General features: G+C 44.2%; 1 protein-coding gene across 3 annotated transcripts in view; it reads right to left on the minus strand.

Moving 5' to 3' along the window:
• PHIP (pleckstrin homology domain interacting protein) overlaps positions 1-18,131 on the minus strand; it is a 156,250-nt gene that overhangs the window by 70,121 nt on the left and 67,998 nt on the right. For all 3 annotated transcript variants that reach the window (XM_068281525.1, XM_068281524.1, XM_068281526.1), the window contains exons 17-22: positions 17,270-17,495; positions 13,730-13,864; positions 11,890-12,073; positions 11,550-11,673; positions 1,798-1,938; positions 629-723 (exon numbers count right to left, since the gene is read on the minus strand). In XM_068281525.1, coding sequence (XP_068137626.1) covers positions 629-723; positions 1,798-1,938; positions 11,550-11,673; positions 11,890-12,073; positions 13,730-13,864; positions 17,270-17,495 — 905 coding nt within the window. The remainder of the gene's footprint in view (positions 1-628; positions 724-1,797; positions 1,939-11,549; positions 11,674-11,889; positions 12,074-13,729; positions 13,865-17,269; positions 17,496-18,131) is intronic.

Below are 18,131 nucleotides of genomic sequence, written 5' to 3' on the forward strand. Positions count from 1 at the left end.
TTCTTGTTTCCATTCATCTCTGGTTCATTTTAACACGCAGAAAGTACAACTCAACAATTGTTGAGGGTTCCCTTTGTCAAGATACTAATGAAAAAAAGAGTTTTATTTGTACTTTAACAAAGGAGACCCTCTGTGACCCCTAAAAATTGTTTGTACTTATTCTGTGCCTTATGACGTAAAGCACATGATACTTTATATACAGTGGCGTGTACCGGTAATCTGCAATTTACTACTACTGTCTCCAATAGATAAAGCTGCATAAAAAAAAACCAACAAAACACAAGAGGGGTATCGCATGGGGTGGAGCTTTTTACTTTGTGTCCACCCTCCTATAGGCAGGGCTATACCTAATAGCAACACTATGCAACTCAGTGAATGTAAAAAAATAAAATAAAAAGAATGTAAAGATACTCAGGTGAATGACATAATTCCACCAAGCATGTGTAAATGGTTACACTGCTGGAGACAATGAAAAAGCACTGCAGCACATCTGCCAAAGGCATCTTAATTTCCCCAAGTTATATGCAATTTAAGAAATGAAAGGAAGCAGCCTAGAAGTGCTTTACCCAATGCGGGCTGCACAAGCACTTGAAGTGTAGGAGATCACACTTTTACTTTGCTTACTTACCTTGAACTACTACCATCACTGTTCCAGCCTGGTTTGTCTTCATCTTCTGAGGTTGCACCACTTGCTGCTACTGCTTCACTTTCAACATCAGCCTCCTAATACAATTTATAAATATAAAAAATATATATCAACTTAACACAAATACAATTGATGAAATTATTGCTTCAATAAGTGTGCCAGATGTTCCAAATTATAAAAGCACCATGAAGGCATAAAATAAATGGGGGTAGTGGACAGCATCCATGTCAAACAGATCTGTGATGTTGTAAATGCTTAAAGGGAACCTTAACTGCCGTGGAAAAATAAATTCACTTACCTGGGGGCTTTCCCAAGCCTCTTGCAGCCGTCCTGTGCCCGTGCCGGTCCTTCGGTGCCCTCCGGTCTCCCTCCTGCTAAGTTTCGTTTTCGGACGACTGCCAGTGGTCCTCGGGCCTCTTCCGCATTCCTCGTCGTAAACTGCAGTAAAGCGCGTCCGCATGACGCCACAAACGCGTCATGCGGACGCACTTTACGACGAGAAATGCGGAAGTGGCCCGAAAACGAAACTTAGCAGGAGGGAGACCGGAGGGCACCGAAGGACCGGCACGGGCACAGGACGGCTGCAGGAGGCTTGGGAAAGCCCCCAGGTAAGTGAATGTATTTTTCCACGGCAGTTAAGGTTCCCTTTAAATAAATAAATACCACCACAATCCTAATCTTCTGGGCTCCTCATCTGCCCCTATTTTGCAGCTCCCCGCAGCTCCAATGATTTAAAATCTTCACTTTTAAAAGCAGAAATAATGCACAATATGGCCGCAACCTAGGAAGTACTTCCGGGGCATTCAGTCATGCACACATTGCGGTGACACATGCAGCGTGTAGGAGCTCTCTCTCTGGGCTGCTACACGCAGGAGACAAGCCGGGCAAATGAAGAGCACGCCCAGGGGGTCAGGGATGACGTGAAGTATATGGGCAGAATAGAAGTGGAACAGCTTTGCCTCTTGCTTTCAACTAGTTTTTGACTTATAATATCTAACAAGGAGTATACAGGAGACACCGGCAGCAAAACAAGAGCATCTATGCAATGAAAGGTATGTCTTAATTAAAGGGACATACCTGTGTAAGCTTTTTGTATTTAAAAAATATGACTAAAGGTTGCCTTCAAAGTACTAGTAGAGTCATTAACTTACTTCTGATGAACTGTTTTCATCCTCTACCTCTTCAGTTGCCCCAGTTGGCTCCTCCAGGGCAGCTCTAGTTCGGTAGTTGTGCTGGTTGGACAGCTGCTTCCTTGAATCCCCAGATTCCATTGACAGTTCATGAGCATGGTTCTGTAGAAATAGAAGCATTACCAGGCTGGACACAAACTTTCCAATGGTAAACAATTTCACAGTGTAATAAATTAAAAAAGTAAGCAATTTTATTTTTCTCAAAAAAGGCCAAACAACTTTTTGAAAAACTTAAAGCGCACCTGTATTGGACTCTAAACTGTTCACTTTTACTTACCTGGGGCTTTTTCCAGCCCAACCATAGTCCGCCAGGTCCCTCTGGGTCCTCTCCTTTCCCCCACTGCCGGCTCTGAAAGTCCTGCGACTGGAGTTTCACTGCGCATGGACAGTCCTGTCTACACGCTTCTGTAGCCGGAAGCATCCAGCACGTGCGCTGTTCATTGTTTTAAAGGGACACTTAAGCCAGGAAAAAAAATGAGTTTTACTCACCTGGGGCTTCTACCAGCCCCCTGCAGCAGTACTGTGCCCTCGCAGCCACTCACTACTCCTCTGGTCCCCTGCTGCCAGCTAGTTTCGTTTTTGCCGAAAGGCCCGTCAGGACTGGCCATGCATAGCTTTTTCCGCGTTCCCGACTGTAGTTAGCACTCTTTTTTTTTCTGGCTTAAGGTTCACTTTAAGAACTGAGCGTGTGAAAATGCTTCCAACAGCAGCAGCACGATCGTGGAGCCCATGAGAATGGGACCACGCATGCTCAGACAGCATTTAGGAACTGCCAGCGGCGCAACAGAGAGGGATCAGATGAGGCCGAGGGACAAAACATGCTATGGAGGGGACTAGAAGGGGCCCCGGGTAAGTAAAAATCCCTTTTTTCAGTTTAGTTCAGGTGTGCTTTAAAGGGAAGGTTCAGGGACAGTTAAAAAAAATTAAAAATCCAAATCCACTTACCTGGGGGCTTCCTCCAGCCCGTGGCAGGCAGGAGGTGCCCTCGCCGCCACTCCGCAGGCTCCCGGTGGTCTCCGGTGGTCGACCCGACGTGGCCAGGTCGGGCCTCTTCTGCGCTCCATTGTGCGTTCCACACCGGCGCGCTGACGTCATCGGACGTCCTCCGGGCTGTACTGCGCAGGCTCAGTAGTTCTGAGCCTGCGCAGTACAGCCCGGAGGACGTCCGATGACGTCAGCGTGCCGGCGTGGAACGCACAATGGAGCGCAGAAGAGGGCCGGCCTGGCCAGGTCGGCCACCGGGAGCCTGCGGAGCGGCGCCGAGGGCACCTCCTGCCTGCCACGGGCTGTAGGAAGCCCCAGGTAAGTGGATTTGGATTTTTAATTTTTTTTTTTAACTGTCCCTGAACCTTCCCTTTAACCCCTTGCCGACCAGGGGATTATTCAATGATCGGTGCTGCGTGGGCTCTACAGCCCGCAGCACCGATCAGGAGTGCAGCAGGGCGATCAGACTACCCCCCTTTTTTGCCCACTAGGGGGATGTCCTGCTGGGGGGGTCTGATCGCCGCCGGCTGCAATTGCTTAGCGGGGGGGGGGCTCTACAAAGCCCCCCTCCGCAGCGTTCTCCGCCGTCTCGCCGCTGCCTCCCTCTCCCTCCCCCTGTGAGCTGCGCAGGACGGATTTCCGTCCTGTGCATTGAAGGATAGGCTTCAGCCTATCATATGCCGGCGATCCCCGGCTAGTCAGAGGCCGGGGATCGCCGATCTGCCCTACGGCGCTGCCGCGCAGCAGCGCCGTATGATGTAAACTGCGGGAATTTCTTCCCCGCCTGTTTACATTTTGCCGGCGAGCCGCGATCGGCGACTCTCCGGCTGTTTGTTATAATTTAAGTAGGCCTCAGTTACTTGGCCTGAGTTTTAGGTAAAAGGCGTGTCCGCAGTGTATGCCTTTAAAATAAATAGAGGTTTTGTGATGCAGGCAGAGGCATCTCAGGGTCTGCGTGTAGCAGAGGATACACGCAGATACTGAGAACATGTTCCTAAAAGAAGGCCATCGGACTACTCTGACCTTAACACTACACCACAGGAACAGAAAACATTGGCCATATTTACTTATCATCCACGTTCCTGCATATGGGTCAAATGCCTCATTGATTATTAATCAAGTAGGTGTGTATGATGACACCACGAGTGGGTCCACCAATAATCTGGTCTAGGGGGTGGCGAAGATGATGTCATATTTAACTCTTTCCTAGTCGGTATAAAAGGCTGAGGGAGCTACGAGAGCTCACTTCTGCTTCTTCCTTCTGCACTAGCTAGCAAGGCTGACTGGGACGACTTCTAAGCATGTTCTTCCTTTCTGTAATCTGATATAATGTATGTTGTACATAGGTAGCTTAGTGTAACGTAGTTAGGAAGAAGGTACCTGATAGACTCCAGCAGGGAGTCTAATCACGAGCTTGTAACGCAACATGAAGATTGGCATAGCTAGGATATGATGAATGTATCTATCTGTATTCCTGTTTCCTGAATAAATAACGTAAACATTGAAGAAGCCTGAGAAAGTCTATATCCTGTTTGCGGTGTGGAGAGTCAAGTGATCTCACAGTCTGTGAGACGATGGTGTCGAAGCAAGGTGATTAGAACAGTTTATAACAGTGGTGCTGAAATCCTTCCCTGCCTAGCAATACAGGCAGACGGGGCCGAAGAAAGTGGTTTCAAGATATTCCACAGCAATACAAGCGGAATAGACGCACACGGACTGTAAAGCTTATCAAGCTGATACTGATAAGCTGGTGTGAGTGTGTGGGAGCCGAGCACACACGGGCTGCAATTCGAGGAAACCAGCGGCGACACTCGTGGATGTTAAACTTTGACTGAAAGTGCACATCAGTCATAGCCTAAACCGGATCGCAGGTGACTGGAACGCTCCGAGGCCGGCTGGCAGCTGCCGCTGGATATCGATCCGCTGAGCCAGTGTGGGTACACAGAGATGACGTTCAGGAGTTCCAGGGATCCACTCAGTGTCGTGAAAAAGTTGCCATAAGCTGGTCGAATTGGCAGGCATACGAAGTCCTCCGCTGCTCAGGCACGTAAGATTTACGTTGTTATGTTGCATTATCTTTATTGTATGAAGAGGGGATAATGTGTTCTGTGTTTTGTGTTAATTGCAGCGTGGAGGCTGCGGGTTTCTCATTTTGTAAATGCATAGTGCTGTTTTCAGAGTTTATGTCTTTTGATTTTTTCTTAGGATTCAAAGTTCCTGTGTTGCAGAGGTTCCTTTTTTTTTTTTTTTTCCTTCTCTTCTCTTCTCTCCCCGTCTCTACAGAGGCTGGGAAAAATGTCCAGATAGAGCAGGGGGGGCCCCCCGCAGCAGGAGATAAGCCAGCGGTGCTTCAGTCTGTTGGGGCTGGATGGGGGGGAGAGAGGGGATAGAAGAGGAAAGCGAGTGTCTTTCTGTTTGTGAGATGTTCTGCAAGTTTCTCGCATTTCCAGTCAGAGCTGCTAACATGCTTGTAAATATCTGTATCTGTTATGTTGTTTAGCCAGTTTGTCTGTTGTGCGTTTCAGCAGTATTAGCTGTTAATATGGTTTAGAGTTACGCTGCGCGCTTGAGTAAGTTTGAGTTATGGCAGAGATAAACTGCAGATGTTTTGTGAGGAGAGAGAGGGTTCTACGTTCCTGGGTGATGCTAAGAGGTAATATATTTAGCATTGCAGCTGTGACGCGGTTGGTCTCAAGTTTGGCAAGTATCCCAGAGAGTATAGGTAGCGGAAGGCTGACTCTCGGTAAAATGTATCGATGCTGTGTGTAACTATGCATAAAAATGTTTGTTCTGTGTGTATTTTGTTTTCTCTCCTAAGATATAGGAAACGAGAGGCTGCTATGGGAGCAGCCATTTTAGCTGGCAGTCAAGGACTCAAAATGGCGGCAGTGGAGAGAGCCCGCCCCCGAGAGTCATGGCCCCCACACGTCATGGCAGGGGGGGGGAGGAGGGGTTGGGGGATCCACGTCACGTCAGGCTGTGCTCGCGGCTCCGGGCAGAGCAGCTGAAAGGGAGGGGGGTAGAAATACAGAGACATGCTACTGTGTGTCTTGGGTCTCAAAGTATTTCCCCAGAGTTTTTCCCTGAGTCCATGGAAAGGAATGCCAGGATACGTGCAACAAGCTATTACTGTAAGATTAGCAGGAGCACGGATAGGAAAAGTGTCCCAGCTAGGTGCAGGGACACACGTAGCAATGCAGGTCAGGAAAGTGTCTGTACTGAGTTGCTTGCGGGATTATTCCTGTAAGTGGGGCACCTTAATGGGTGGTGCAGCATGAGTTCCCAATAGAGTATAGGGGGGGACAGTGCATCAGGGGGGTGCCGGAGTTGGAAAAAAGGGAGTTGACCAATTCTGGTTTCCGTCGCCGCTGCTGCAGAGTGGTAGCGATTTTTTCCGGTTTTTGTAGTGGACAGGGCCAGAGCTTGACTGAGATGTCTATGCTGGGCTGGGGCTGGTTTTTTTTGTGCGTTTTTTTCGTCCACTGATTGGTCAAATATGTTTTTTTTCCAGCTCCTATCGATTGTAGCACAAAGAACAAAAACTGACCGCAGTTCATGGGGCAATTATACAGATGATAGAATTGCCATGTACAGAGTGACAGTGTATCAGTACGCTGTTTGCCATGTGACTACCTACCATGTGGGCATTCAGGGATCTGCATACAGGCATGCGACGCTGGTATGCTTAGCCCTGCACCCTGTGTAGTTTAAGTGCAAAGTGCTCCTTCCTACAGGGAGGCAGCCGTTTTTTTGTGAAGTCTGGGGGTAGTGGCACGGCAAACATTGGTCAGAGGGTACAACACACAGAACTTCTAGCAGAGCTGGTATCGCGATGAAGTTCTAGATAAGTAAATGCGATAATGAGTAAGAGCATTGCAGGCTCACCTGCAAAGCAGCATCAGGTGTGGCATCCGTAATCTGTGCATGCGACGGCCGCGCATGGACAGATAAGAGGGGATGTGGAGTGAGCTGCAATGGGGTGAGAGCTTCCAAAGGTGAAGCGAGCTTCCAAAGGTGAAGTCCGCGGGAGCATATTGTAAACAGGTAAGTACTGAGGATAGTACTGAGGTAGGGGGGTGAAGTTTAACTCCAATCTACCAATAAGAGTAAACAGAGTTCATGAGAACCATAAAACAACGAGATCAATTACGGTATACATTGATCATTTTAAAGGGTAAAGAGTACAAGCCGCAGGGCGAATCCCAAATCATTAATAAGAATTGATTTGTTTGTATTTCGATTTCAGGTGTTTGGCAATATGGAATGGAGACAGCTGCAGTGCTGGCAGCAAAGCTGGAGATGTCAGTCGGATAAGCGAAAGGTTCCAGATGCCAATCTAAGTTTGGAAAAACACGAGATTCCTGAAATTGGAAAGAGACTAAAACACGAGATTCCTGAGATCGGAAAACGTCTAAAAAAAACTGACTGAGCAAAGCATAGTGCAAATTGCTAATGTTTTTCTTTCCCAAGGTGGTGCTTTTAAAATGAAGAGTACCGTGCTGATGGTGATCCTAGGTTGCCATTCCGTCCTAGGAGAACGAAGAGAGGACATTCTCATGTATAATAAGGGGTTAATGAGAATGCAAGGCCCAAGCATGTTAATGTTGGGTGACAAAGGTACTAATCCTTTCACACCTCCCTCCGCTTGGCACAGATGGACCAAGCAGGGAAGGAGGGAAAGAGCACTCGTGCCAGGAGAAGACAAATTTCATGGCACAATGTGGGTGAAAGGTCTGAAGGGTCAGGTGTGCGGGCAGTGGGGATTGAATGGCAGTGTAAATCTGCTATTTAATACCACACTCCCAGAATCGATGCACCGATCCAAAGGTTTGTTAAAAGGTACATTGCAGTACAATGGGTACATGCAAAAGGTGGAGTGCGTGATTCAGGGGTACCTTGTCTTGGTTATGCAGAGTGAGATGGTTCCAGATTGGAGAGGAACGAGCAGGAGGCGTCAATTCTCTTACCAGAGAGACGCAGGGGACATCACCACACTCTGGAGCTACCAACAGAGAGTGCCTCTGAAACAACTATACACACGTAAAGGCTGGAAAGCCGAGGGTGGGTGGTTCTCGAAACAAGAAGTAAAAATCGAGATCAAGCCACATTTCCAGGTGACAAAGAGGGTGGGGAGAGCGGTCCCGGGGGAGGGAAAGCCCACACAGGGAACCCCATTCACACCACACGGGTCACAACAGGGGACGATATTACACAGTCCATATGCAACAGCTTATCCTCATGATAGTTGGGTAAGTGAAGAGGTACTCTTAATCGAACGATTGCAGAGAGTACAGTCTTTCTGACCTCAGGTACATAGTGTGCCTCAGGACATAAGGGGGGAAGAGGTCCAATCAGGACAGCTGGGGACATATTTTGTCAGCGAGAGATTGGACAAGGGGAGGTATATTAATTTTTCTGGAGAAGGATCTTTTGCATGGCAGCTTCGAGATGTTTGGGTGAACAAAAGGAAACGGTGCAAGATTCCTTTAGGCACCGCTACTTCCTTAGTTCCCACCTCAACCCGTGTCTTACACCAGGACCTGAGAGGTCAACCTTTTTTGGTGCTAGACGGGGAGGTGAAGCAAGTAGAGTTGTCCTCATGCGGGCAATTCTAGCAGAAGTACCTGCGTTGGCCGGGGCAAGTCAAATTTAGTGAAGAAGCCTGCAGGCTCAATAACGCAGAATGCGAGGCTACCATTCAAAAGATCCACCCTGAAGCCCAACCGATAGTTCCGGTGGCGGAAGGAAAGGTTTGGTTTTTTAACATAAGTTCTAATGATACATTCAAGGTATATTCTCATAATTGTTCCGATAAGGGGGAGTTTCCAAGGGGAACATGTTGTGGGAGCGGAGATCCCATATGGATCCAGTCATCCAGGTTTGATGACGTTGTTTCTCAAACTGTTAAGAGAACTCTAAAGTGCAAAGTTTCACGGGTAGTTCCCGTCCTGAAAGAGAACACGACATGGGACAAAGGGGAACAGGGTTTGATCCAAGACGACCACATTTTGTTACAAAGGTTAAACAAACAGTACACTAAGTTAGAGGTAAGATTTCACCATGATACAGGTGATCTTAACGAGGTAGAACACAAAAATGAGCAGGTGAGTGCCAGTCCGACCTGGTGGACAAGGGTTCCGGTGATGTTCCAGGGACACTCGGACTGGGCCTCTGCAGTTCCAAAGTTCTTTCTACACCCACTGGTCGTCTGGATGGGGATGACAACTTTAGGCATCATTATCCAGGTGAGGTTTGCGTGTTAAAATTACGTAAAATAAATTAACCTGGTCCAGAGATTGGTGCCTCATAAACAATCTCCTGAACCAATAGTTTAAATTAAGGGATATACAGGGTTACGGGTATAGGTTTAGTAGTACCTGTGATACAGCTGATTGTATAAAGGCGCTCTTTTAGAAGGCACCTGGCACTGCTCCGTTTTGTAACAACCAAACGAGTTTCACTTTTTTGTGGTCATGCAAGTTTGTGAGTGATACGTAAGTGACGCAAATGCTGAGCATGTGGTATAAAGGGACTTAGAAGTAGGGCCTCCCCAGAGAGCCTGGTTACAGGAAGACCAAGAGGTCTTGCTCTCTCTCTTCCAGGGGTAATCGCCTAGAGCAGAGAAGTTGTGTGAGCACGAACATCGAAAAGTGAAACATAAAAGAAAAGAAACCAGGTACTGGGAGGTTCAGACGCTGGGATCTGCGGGTCAAGCCGTTTTAGGGGGGATTGTTATAATTTAAGTAGGCCTCAGTTACTTGGCCTGAGTTTTAGGTAAAAGGCTTGTCCACAGTGTATGCCTTTAAAATAAATAGAGGTTTTGTGATGCAGGCAGAGGCATCTCAGGGTCTGCGTGTAGCAGAGGATACACGCAGATACTGAGAACATGTTCCTAAAAGAAGGCCATCGGACTACTCTGACCTTAACACTACACCACAGGAACAGAAAACATTGGCCATATTTACTTATCATCCACGTTCCTGCATATGGGTCAAATGCCTCATTGATTATTAATCAAGTAGGTGTGTATGATGACACCACGAGTGGGTCCACCAATAATCTGGTCTAGGGGGTGGCGAAGATGATGTCATATTTAACTCTTTCCTAGTCGGTATAAAAGGCTGAGGGAGCTACGAGAGCTCACTTCTGCTTCTTCCTTCTGCACTAGCTAGCAAGGCTGACTGGGACGACTTCTAAGCATGTTCTTCCTTTCTGTAATCTGATATAATGTATGCTGTACATAGGTAGCTTAGTGTAACGTAGTTAGGAAGAAGGTACCTGATAGACTCCAGCAGGGAGTCTAATCACGAGCTTGTAACGCAACATGAAGATTGGCATAGCTAGGATATGATGAATGTATCTATCTGTATTCCTGTTTCCTGAATAAATAACGTAAACATTGAAGAAGCCTGAGAAAGTCTATATCCTGTTTGCGGTGTGGAGAGTCAAGTGATCTCACAGTCTGTGAGACGATGGTGTCGAAGCAAGGTGATTAGAACAGTTTATAACACTGTTCACGGAGACACCCTCCGTGAACTGGCATGTTTCCATGGTAACCCGCAGACGACCAGTTTACACCAATCGGCGTTAGCTGGTCGTCAAGAGGTTAAAGAGACACTGAAGCGAAAAAACAATGATGATATAATGAATTGGTTGTGTAGTACAGCTAAGAAATAAAGCATTAGGAGCAGAGACATAAGTCTAATATTTGTTTCCAGTACAGGAAGAGTTAAGAAACTCCGTTATCTTTGCAAATAGCCACTGAGCGCTGCGACTTTTAAAGTCGCAGAGAGAGAGCGCTCTGACTTCTGATTAGGTTATCTCGGCTGTATTGTGTTTTTCTTTTGCAGAGAACAGTTTAGGACGCGTCAAAATTTCACTGCCTGTTCTGTAAAAACGTATAGGGCCTGTAGAATGCTGAGTATTGTGTAAACTGCAAATATTAGAGAATGATGAAATGTTATAATTAAAAAAAAAAGCTGTATAACTGAAAATAAAAATGAGAATTTTTTTTTGCTACCAATGTTCTAGTAATTAACCCTACTACACAACCAATTTATGATATCAATTTTTTTTTTTGCTTCGGTGTCACTTTAAAGACACATGGAAGTCTTTGAAGAAATATAAGGGAGGAGCACTTTTAAATTTGTACTTCCTAGGGGAATTGCTGAGGCTGTAGTACCAATTACACCACATTTGTGCATAGGTAAACAAACGTGTGCATGTCCACAGTGGCAGCACAATGTATATAATGAAGTACTGAATGTCAGAGGCATGTGAAAAAAACAGCTCTGTTGCAAGAATTTTTTTTTTTTTTTTTTAGATTTGCAGAAAAATTTAACCGAGGAAACCAACCCAGTGATCACCATGGCGCTAATGTTTCAGAGGCATCAAAATGAATTAAGATAGGGAAAACACTCAAGAGAAAGATAAATAACTATAGTTATAATGTTCCGAAAAACAAGTCTCATAGAATGCAACGCATTTCTTGGGACTAGGTTTCCACTTCATCAGGCAATCTGAAAAAAGATGCAAGAAAGCCCAGCGCCTCAGTGCTGCAGTATCTGAAAAAAATTGAACTCAAACTTCAGGAGGCAACTGATTTCTACAGGTCTTCAAACACTACTTTTATACTGCACTACTCAATATATAATCTAGTTTTACCTATTGTACTATACTGCATTAATTATCTATAGTGAAAAGGTTTGCCAATTTAGCAAGTAGATCACCTTTGAGCTAGATCCCACTTTATTTTCTCTCACATTGTGACTGGGTGTGGTTTTCTTTTTATCTTCTGCTTTATAGACAAGTATTTCTTCTTCACCCTTAGCTGTTCTCCATTCTTCCTGTTTACTAGGAGCAGAATGACAAGAATCTTAGCAATATGTTGCATAAACATTATGGAGCAGCATAAGCATCTCTAAAAAATCTGGCACAGTCCGAGGAATAAGATGGCATGCAAGACAGTAACATGCAGCATGTGCTTTATGCCACTGCACAAGTAATGCACAGCTGCATCTCAGAACACCAAGCTTGAACTCTGATCAGTAACTACTGAAAAGGCCTTACCTGGCTACTCCAGGAGGCAGTTCAGGAACCACCACCCTACGGCTCCAAGCTACAAGATCTCTTTCGGTAGCCATTTCACTTCTTGGAGCATTGCTGTGCATTTGTCGAACACCTTCAATCTGACCACTCCGTCTTAAGCCGATATTTGGTGGAGAGTGAACTTCTGAATTGGAACTAACTGAGGCTGTATGTGTTAAATTGAGTACAACAAAAATCATTACTGCAGAGATAAGGATGCGTAGGAAATCATGCACATGCTTTAGAATGTCTCTTCTGGGAACAAATATAAATCTTTTGTAGACACCAGTCACACTATCAATTACTAGTTTCGGGACCTGTTCACCAATACATCATTTTAATATGAGTTTTTAGTATAACAGAATACAGAGAAAGAAATCTGGCCTAGTTTTGTCTTAGGCAAACGAATACTACTTGCACACTAGATTTTGCTGCCAGAACAATCTTCTGTAGATAGTTTGGAATTCTAGCATGGGTACAGGTGTCTAACGTCACTGACAACATCATTAGTAACCGGACATGTTACATCGCTAATGACTGGGCTATTTTGTTATTAAATTGTAGTCCCCCTTGCAGGGTAATATTTCTGCATCCATGCTGCACATTTCATGTACAAAATCCAAAAACATATTGTCACAACACAGGCACTATCGTCAATAATGGTGCCTGAGGTATAGCCATTCTAAAACAATTTTAAAACTAGACTATAAAAATCAAGCCCTATTTAGGTCTCTATCTGCACCTAACTTATAAATGAATGCCTACAGTTTTTAGGACAGAAGAAAAAAAAAAAAAGTTTTGTTTCTCTTACTTTCTACAAAAAAAAAATCCTCGGGCATATCATTAAATGTTCACAATAATGCTAGACATATACCATACATACCCCCACCCCCACTGAGAAGCCATTATTTAGTAGAAAACGTATGGGCTAAAAGTTGGGTTGGAAGTCGTTTATCTGCATGTCAAGTGGCAGATTCAGCTTATGTGCAGGTAGGCAGCAGCCTAATCAAGTAATTGATTGCCTGTGGAATAGCCGCTTAACACCTTGCATCACTCTGTATTGTCCAGATTTCAGCAGAAATCTGACTGAGGATTGAACCACTGCCTCCACTAGCAGTGTACTTCTCAATTAAAGGGAACCTAAACTGAGAGGGATATGGATGTTTCCTTTTAAACAATATCAGTTGCCTGGTTCTCCTGATGATCTCTTTGGCGGCAATTGTGGCTAAATCACACGCCTGAAAACAAGCATCCAGCTAATCCAGTCTGACATCAGTCAGAGCACCTGATCTGTATGCTTGTTCAGGGGCTGTGGCTAAAAGTATTAGAGACACAGGATCAGCAGGAGAGTCAGGCAACTGGTATTTTAAAAGGAAAATTCCATACCCTTCTCAGTTTAGGTTCCTTTTAGGTACAAAGCCACGTAAACCTCAATTCCAGACCACTCCATATGCCCACACAATATACCAGTTTACGATTGTGCCCGTATACACAGTCCATGGGTAAAAACGGTCAAAAATCAACTAGATGTTTATTAATCGGTTACACTTGCATCAAAAATTTTCTGGCAAATTGAATCTGCTGGAAACCCCCATCAGTGAGTAAACCGTTTTTGTGTACCTATAGTTCTTTAATTGCATTCCCATAAGACTTTTTACAGCCCCTGTCTCTTAGACAGAACCCAGTAATTCTGTAGTTCATCAATTAATATTAAAAACAAACTAGTTTTAAGATGTGCGTAGGTAAAGGACTAATAGGACCATTTATAAAATATATTTGCTTGTCGACCTACAACCTTTGGAGATCTGTAAAAAGTACTTGCCTCTTGACATGCGACTGCTGGAATTCCCCGTCCCTGTATGATTTCTTTGATCTTGTTCCTGCTGAAGCCTTTGAATAAGGCTATCCAATGGACTAACTTCATTATTCGCTTGCTGGCTTAGCACCTGGTTCAGTCCTACAATCAAATATTCATAAGATATATTAATAAGATGTTAAAAGGCATGCCATTCCTCTATACAGAGATCAATCACACTGCTCACTGTCTCTAAAGTGGATCACAATCTAATGCCCCATGCAGACTTGTGCACCAGAAATTATTGCAGTTATGCATGCTGGGAGATGTAGCCTGTGGATGCATGAATGTGTCTGTACTCGCATCCACGGACTACATCTCTTGGTATGCACTACGGCAGGCAGGAGCTCCAGTCTTCACATAGAACTACAAAATGTGGCACATGAGGTCGGTCCATGGAGAAGTTGACGGATCCCATACGGATGTGAGGCCAGAGGAACAGCACCCCCCATGAAGTATTTGCGCTCACCCCAACCCAAATTAATTTCGAGTGCACAGTTCCCTTCAAGAGACAGATTTGGTGGAACAAATGAACCAACAGTGGTTTGCAAAAGTATTTGGCCCCCGTGAAGTTTTCCACATTTTGTCATATTACTGCCACAAACGAATCAATTTTATTGGAATTCCATGTGAAAGACCAATACAAAGTGGTGTACATGTGAGAAGCGGAATGAAAATCATACAGGATTCCAAACATTTAAAAAAAATAACTGCAAAGTGGTGTGTGCGTAATTATTCAGCCCCAAGTCAATACTTTGTAGAACCACCTTTTGCTGCAATTACAGCTGCCAGTCTTTTAGGGAATGTCTCTACCAGCTTTGCACATCTAGAGACTGAAATCCTTGCCCATTCTTCTTTGCAAAACAGCTCCAGCTCAGTCAGATTAGATGGACAGCGTTTGTGGCAAGATCTAAAAACTGCTGTTCACAGATTCTTGATTGGATTTAGATCTGGACTTTGATTGGGCCATTCTAACACATGGATATGTTTTGTTTTAAACCATTCCATTGTTGCCCTGGCTTTATGTTTAGGGTTGTTGTCCTGCTGGAAGGTGAATCTCCGCCCAAGTCTCAAGTCTTTTGCAGACTCCAAGAGATTTTTTTCCAAGATTGCCCTTTATTTGGCTCCATCTTCCCGTCAACTCTGACCAGCTTCCCTGTCCCTGCTGAAGAGAAGCAACCCTAGAGCATGATGCTGCCACCACCATATTTGACAGTGGGGATGGTGTGTTCAGAGTGATGTGCAGTTAGTTTTCCGACACACACAGCGTTTTGCATTTTGGCCAAAAAGTTCCATTTTGGTCACATCTGACCAGAGCACCTTCTTCCACATGTTTGCTGTGTTCCCCACATGGCTTGTGGCAAACTGCAAACTGGACTTCTTATGCTTTTCTGTTAGCAATGGTTTTCTTCTTGCCACTCTTCCATAAAGGCCAACTTTGTGCAGTGCACAACTAATAGCTGTCCTATGGACAGATTCCCCCACCTGAGCTGTAGATCTCTGCAGCTCGTCCAGAGTGGCCTCTTAACTGCATTTCTGATCAGCACTCTCCTTGTTCGGCCTGTGAGTTTAGGTGGACGGCCTTGTCTTGGTAGGTTTACAGTTGTGCCATACTCCTTCCATTTCTGAATGATCACTTGAACAGTGCTCCGTGGGATGTTCAAGGCTTTGGAATTTTTGTAGCACAAGCCTGCTTTAAATTTCTCAACTTTATCCCTGACCTGTCTGGTGTGTTCTTTGGACTTCATGGTGTTGTTGCTCCCAAAATTCTCTTAGACAACCTCTGAGGTGGTCACAGAACAGCTGTATTTGTACTAACAGATTACACACAGGTGCACTCTAGTCATTAGCACTCATCAGGCAATGTCTATGGGCAACTGACTGCACTCAGCTCAATGGGGGCTGAATAATTACGCACACCCCACTTTGCAGTTATTTATTTGTAAAAAAAGAATGTATGATTTTCATTCCACTTCTCACATGTACACCACTTTGTATTGGTCTTTCACGTGGAATTCCAATAAAACTGATTCATGTTTGTGGAAGTAATATGACAAAATGTGGAAAACTTCAAGGGAGCCGAATACTTTTGCAAACCACTGTACCAGTATGTTTTTAGGTTGTGATACAAACCCTCAGAAACACACGTAAAATTAGAAAAGGAGGGGGGGGGGGAACCTCCAAGCAGACTGTGTCCTTTTTAAAAAAGGATTCCCAGCACGCTAGAGCTGTGAGGCAAGACTGTTATAATATTTAAATATTAGTAATATTTCCATTCCGGATGTTTATTATTGAAACTGGTGGTGATGCAGCAGGGAAATCAGCTACCTGGGAGCACACCAGATTGGTACAGTGAGAGGCATTTTCAACTGGTTCACATCTAGCCACGCATTTCAATGTAAATTAATGGGGCAGGGCATGAGGGGTAAGCTGGTTAAGTAGATAGGCTTGGACTGCATCGAACAGTGCGACATTGTGGTTTGTTTGATTGATTTTTTTTAAAAGACGAAATCTAGTTTCACACAATTGCCAAGGCATGTCTCTAGAAGCTGCAGCATATTCCGGCAGCATGAATGTGACAGAGTAAAGATGCTAGTGTTATTTTCAGGAGTACTACTGTTATCAGCAATTACTCCTAAAGCAAATTTTAGTGCCTACTACTAGTCACAATAACTAAAGCCTAATCACAGAGACTAATGCCATCTAGCAAGTTGCAGTAAAAGTCACCCAAGTGGCCTGGCCCTAAATAAGAAGAGAATGACTTGCTCTCTTCACAGCTGAATTTATTGTGATCTGTTAAGATTAATATTGGCTTCATAATGCCAAGGCTAACATTGTTGAAGTTTAAATGGAAGAGACTGCAGATCCTTCAAGCACAAATGATAATTTCCACTCTTTTGAACGTCACTACAAGAGAATAGCCAATGACCAGGGTCCTGCCCCGAAATCCCACTGAAATGCTGTTGCAAAATCTGAAATGACCCCCCTTAATTTTGACTGCTTGAACCATTTGTTAGTAAATGAAATAGCAATATAAAATGCTGTGAGTGTTCCATTACACAGAATGGACCCGGTCCAATCAACTTCTTCTTCTAGGTGATATCTCACATCTTGTAAATAAAAACTTTAAGCCACCAGCAAACAAAATACCCAGAATAATAATTTGTACTTTTTCACCTACTTTTAAGAACTTTTTCAATTGCAGAGTGCTGAAAATATATTTTAAGCAGAAGATGAAAAATGATCTCATAGGAGAAAAAGTGACTTGGATCAGGCCCAATGTAATTTAACATGAAAATTGCATCCCATTTTTGTAGCCATCATTCAGAAACAAGAACCTAACATTTACATCAACATCTATAGCATAAGAATATTTATATGTTCATTCATGCCATGGTTGCTTTTATTTTTGTTTATAATCAGTTTGCATTAAAAAAAATAAAAAAAAAAAAAAAAAAAAAAATTTGCATAATGCCCATAAGCTCTATTTTAATCTATTCTATGTACCTGAGGCAGTAACTCCCATCTGAGGGATGAGATGCTCGTCCCTGCAGTTCTCCCGACCAGGTACTAGACGTTGGAATCGTGACGGATGAGGATTACCATCAACATCTACCAAGAATGGTGGTGGCATAAGGTGCGGTGCCTGCTGTGTTTGTTCATCCAGGACATAATTGTTGGCATCACGAATAAGAGGCCGGTAATCACTGTGAAAGAACATCTGATCCGCTATCTGCAAAGGAGGGGGGGGGGGGGGGGAGGGAAACGACTCAGAATCCAAGAGGTGCTACAAGGTTTACTTTCATAAATGTATACTATATTTTAAAATTAAAGACCATTTCTGACCACCAACAGGCCAAGGCTGGAAAAACAAGTTTGAGTAGAAATGTTATTATGATAAGTCTAATACAACACTTGGCTTCCTGCTATCAAAACAAAAACGTTGACTTAATACTTACTTTAGCCATTACATAAAAAGTAGCTAAAATGTGTTTACATTTTAAGAGACATTGTTATAATTCAGCACTTGCTATAACCACTCTTTCCAGAGTTTCCAGCTGAGTGATACCCTCATGAGCTTCCTTTATGCCAACTAGAGGTGGTCCTGTACACTATAAAATGTCACACTAATAAGAAGCCCACTAATCAACACTTGCAAGAATGAAAAAAAAAAAAATAGAAAAACTGAGTAAAGTATTTAAGGGATACCTGTAACCCAATATATTCACATAAATAAACTTATGTACAGTACCTAATTTTCCAATATAACGTGCGTGACAGCATGCGCACACTGCACTATGTGCCAGGACATGCCAGCCACACATGGGAGGGTGCACAGAAACCAGCATTAGGCCTCTTGCACACTGCA

The sequence above is a fragment of the Hyperolius riggenbachi genome, chromosome 4 (assembly GCF_040937935.1).
Source record: "Hyperolius riggenbachi isolate aHypRig1 chromosome 4, aHypRig1.pri, whole genome shotgun sequence".
NCBI classification, from domain to species: Eukaryota; Metazoa; Chordata; class Amphibia; order Anura; family Hyperoliidae; genus Hyperolius; species Hyperolius riggenbachi.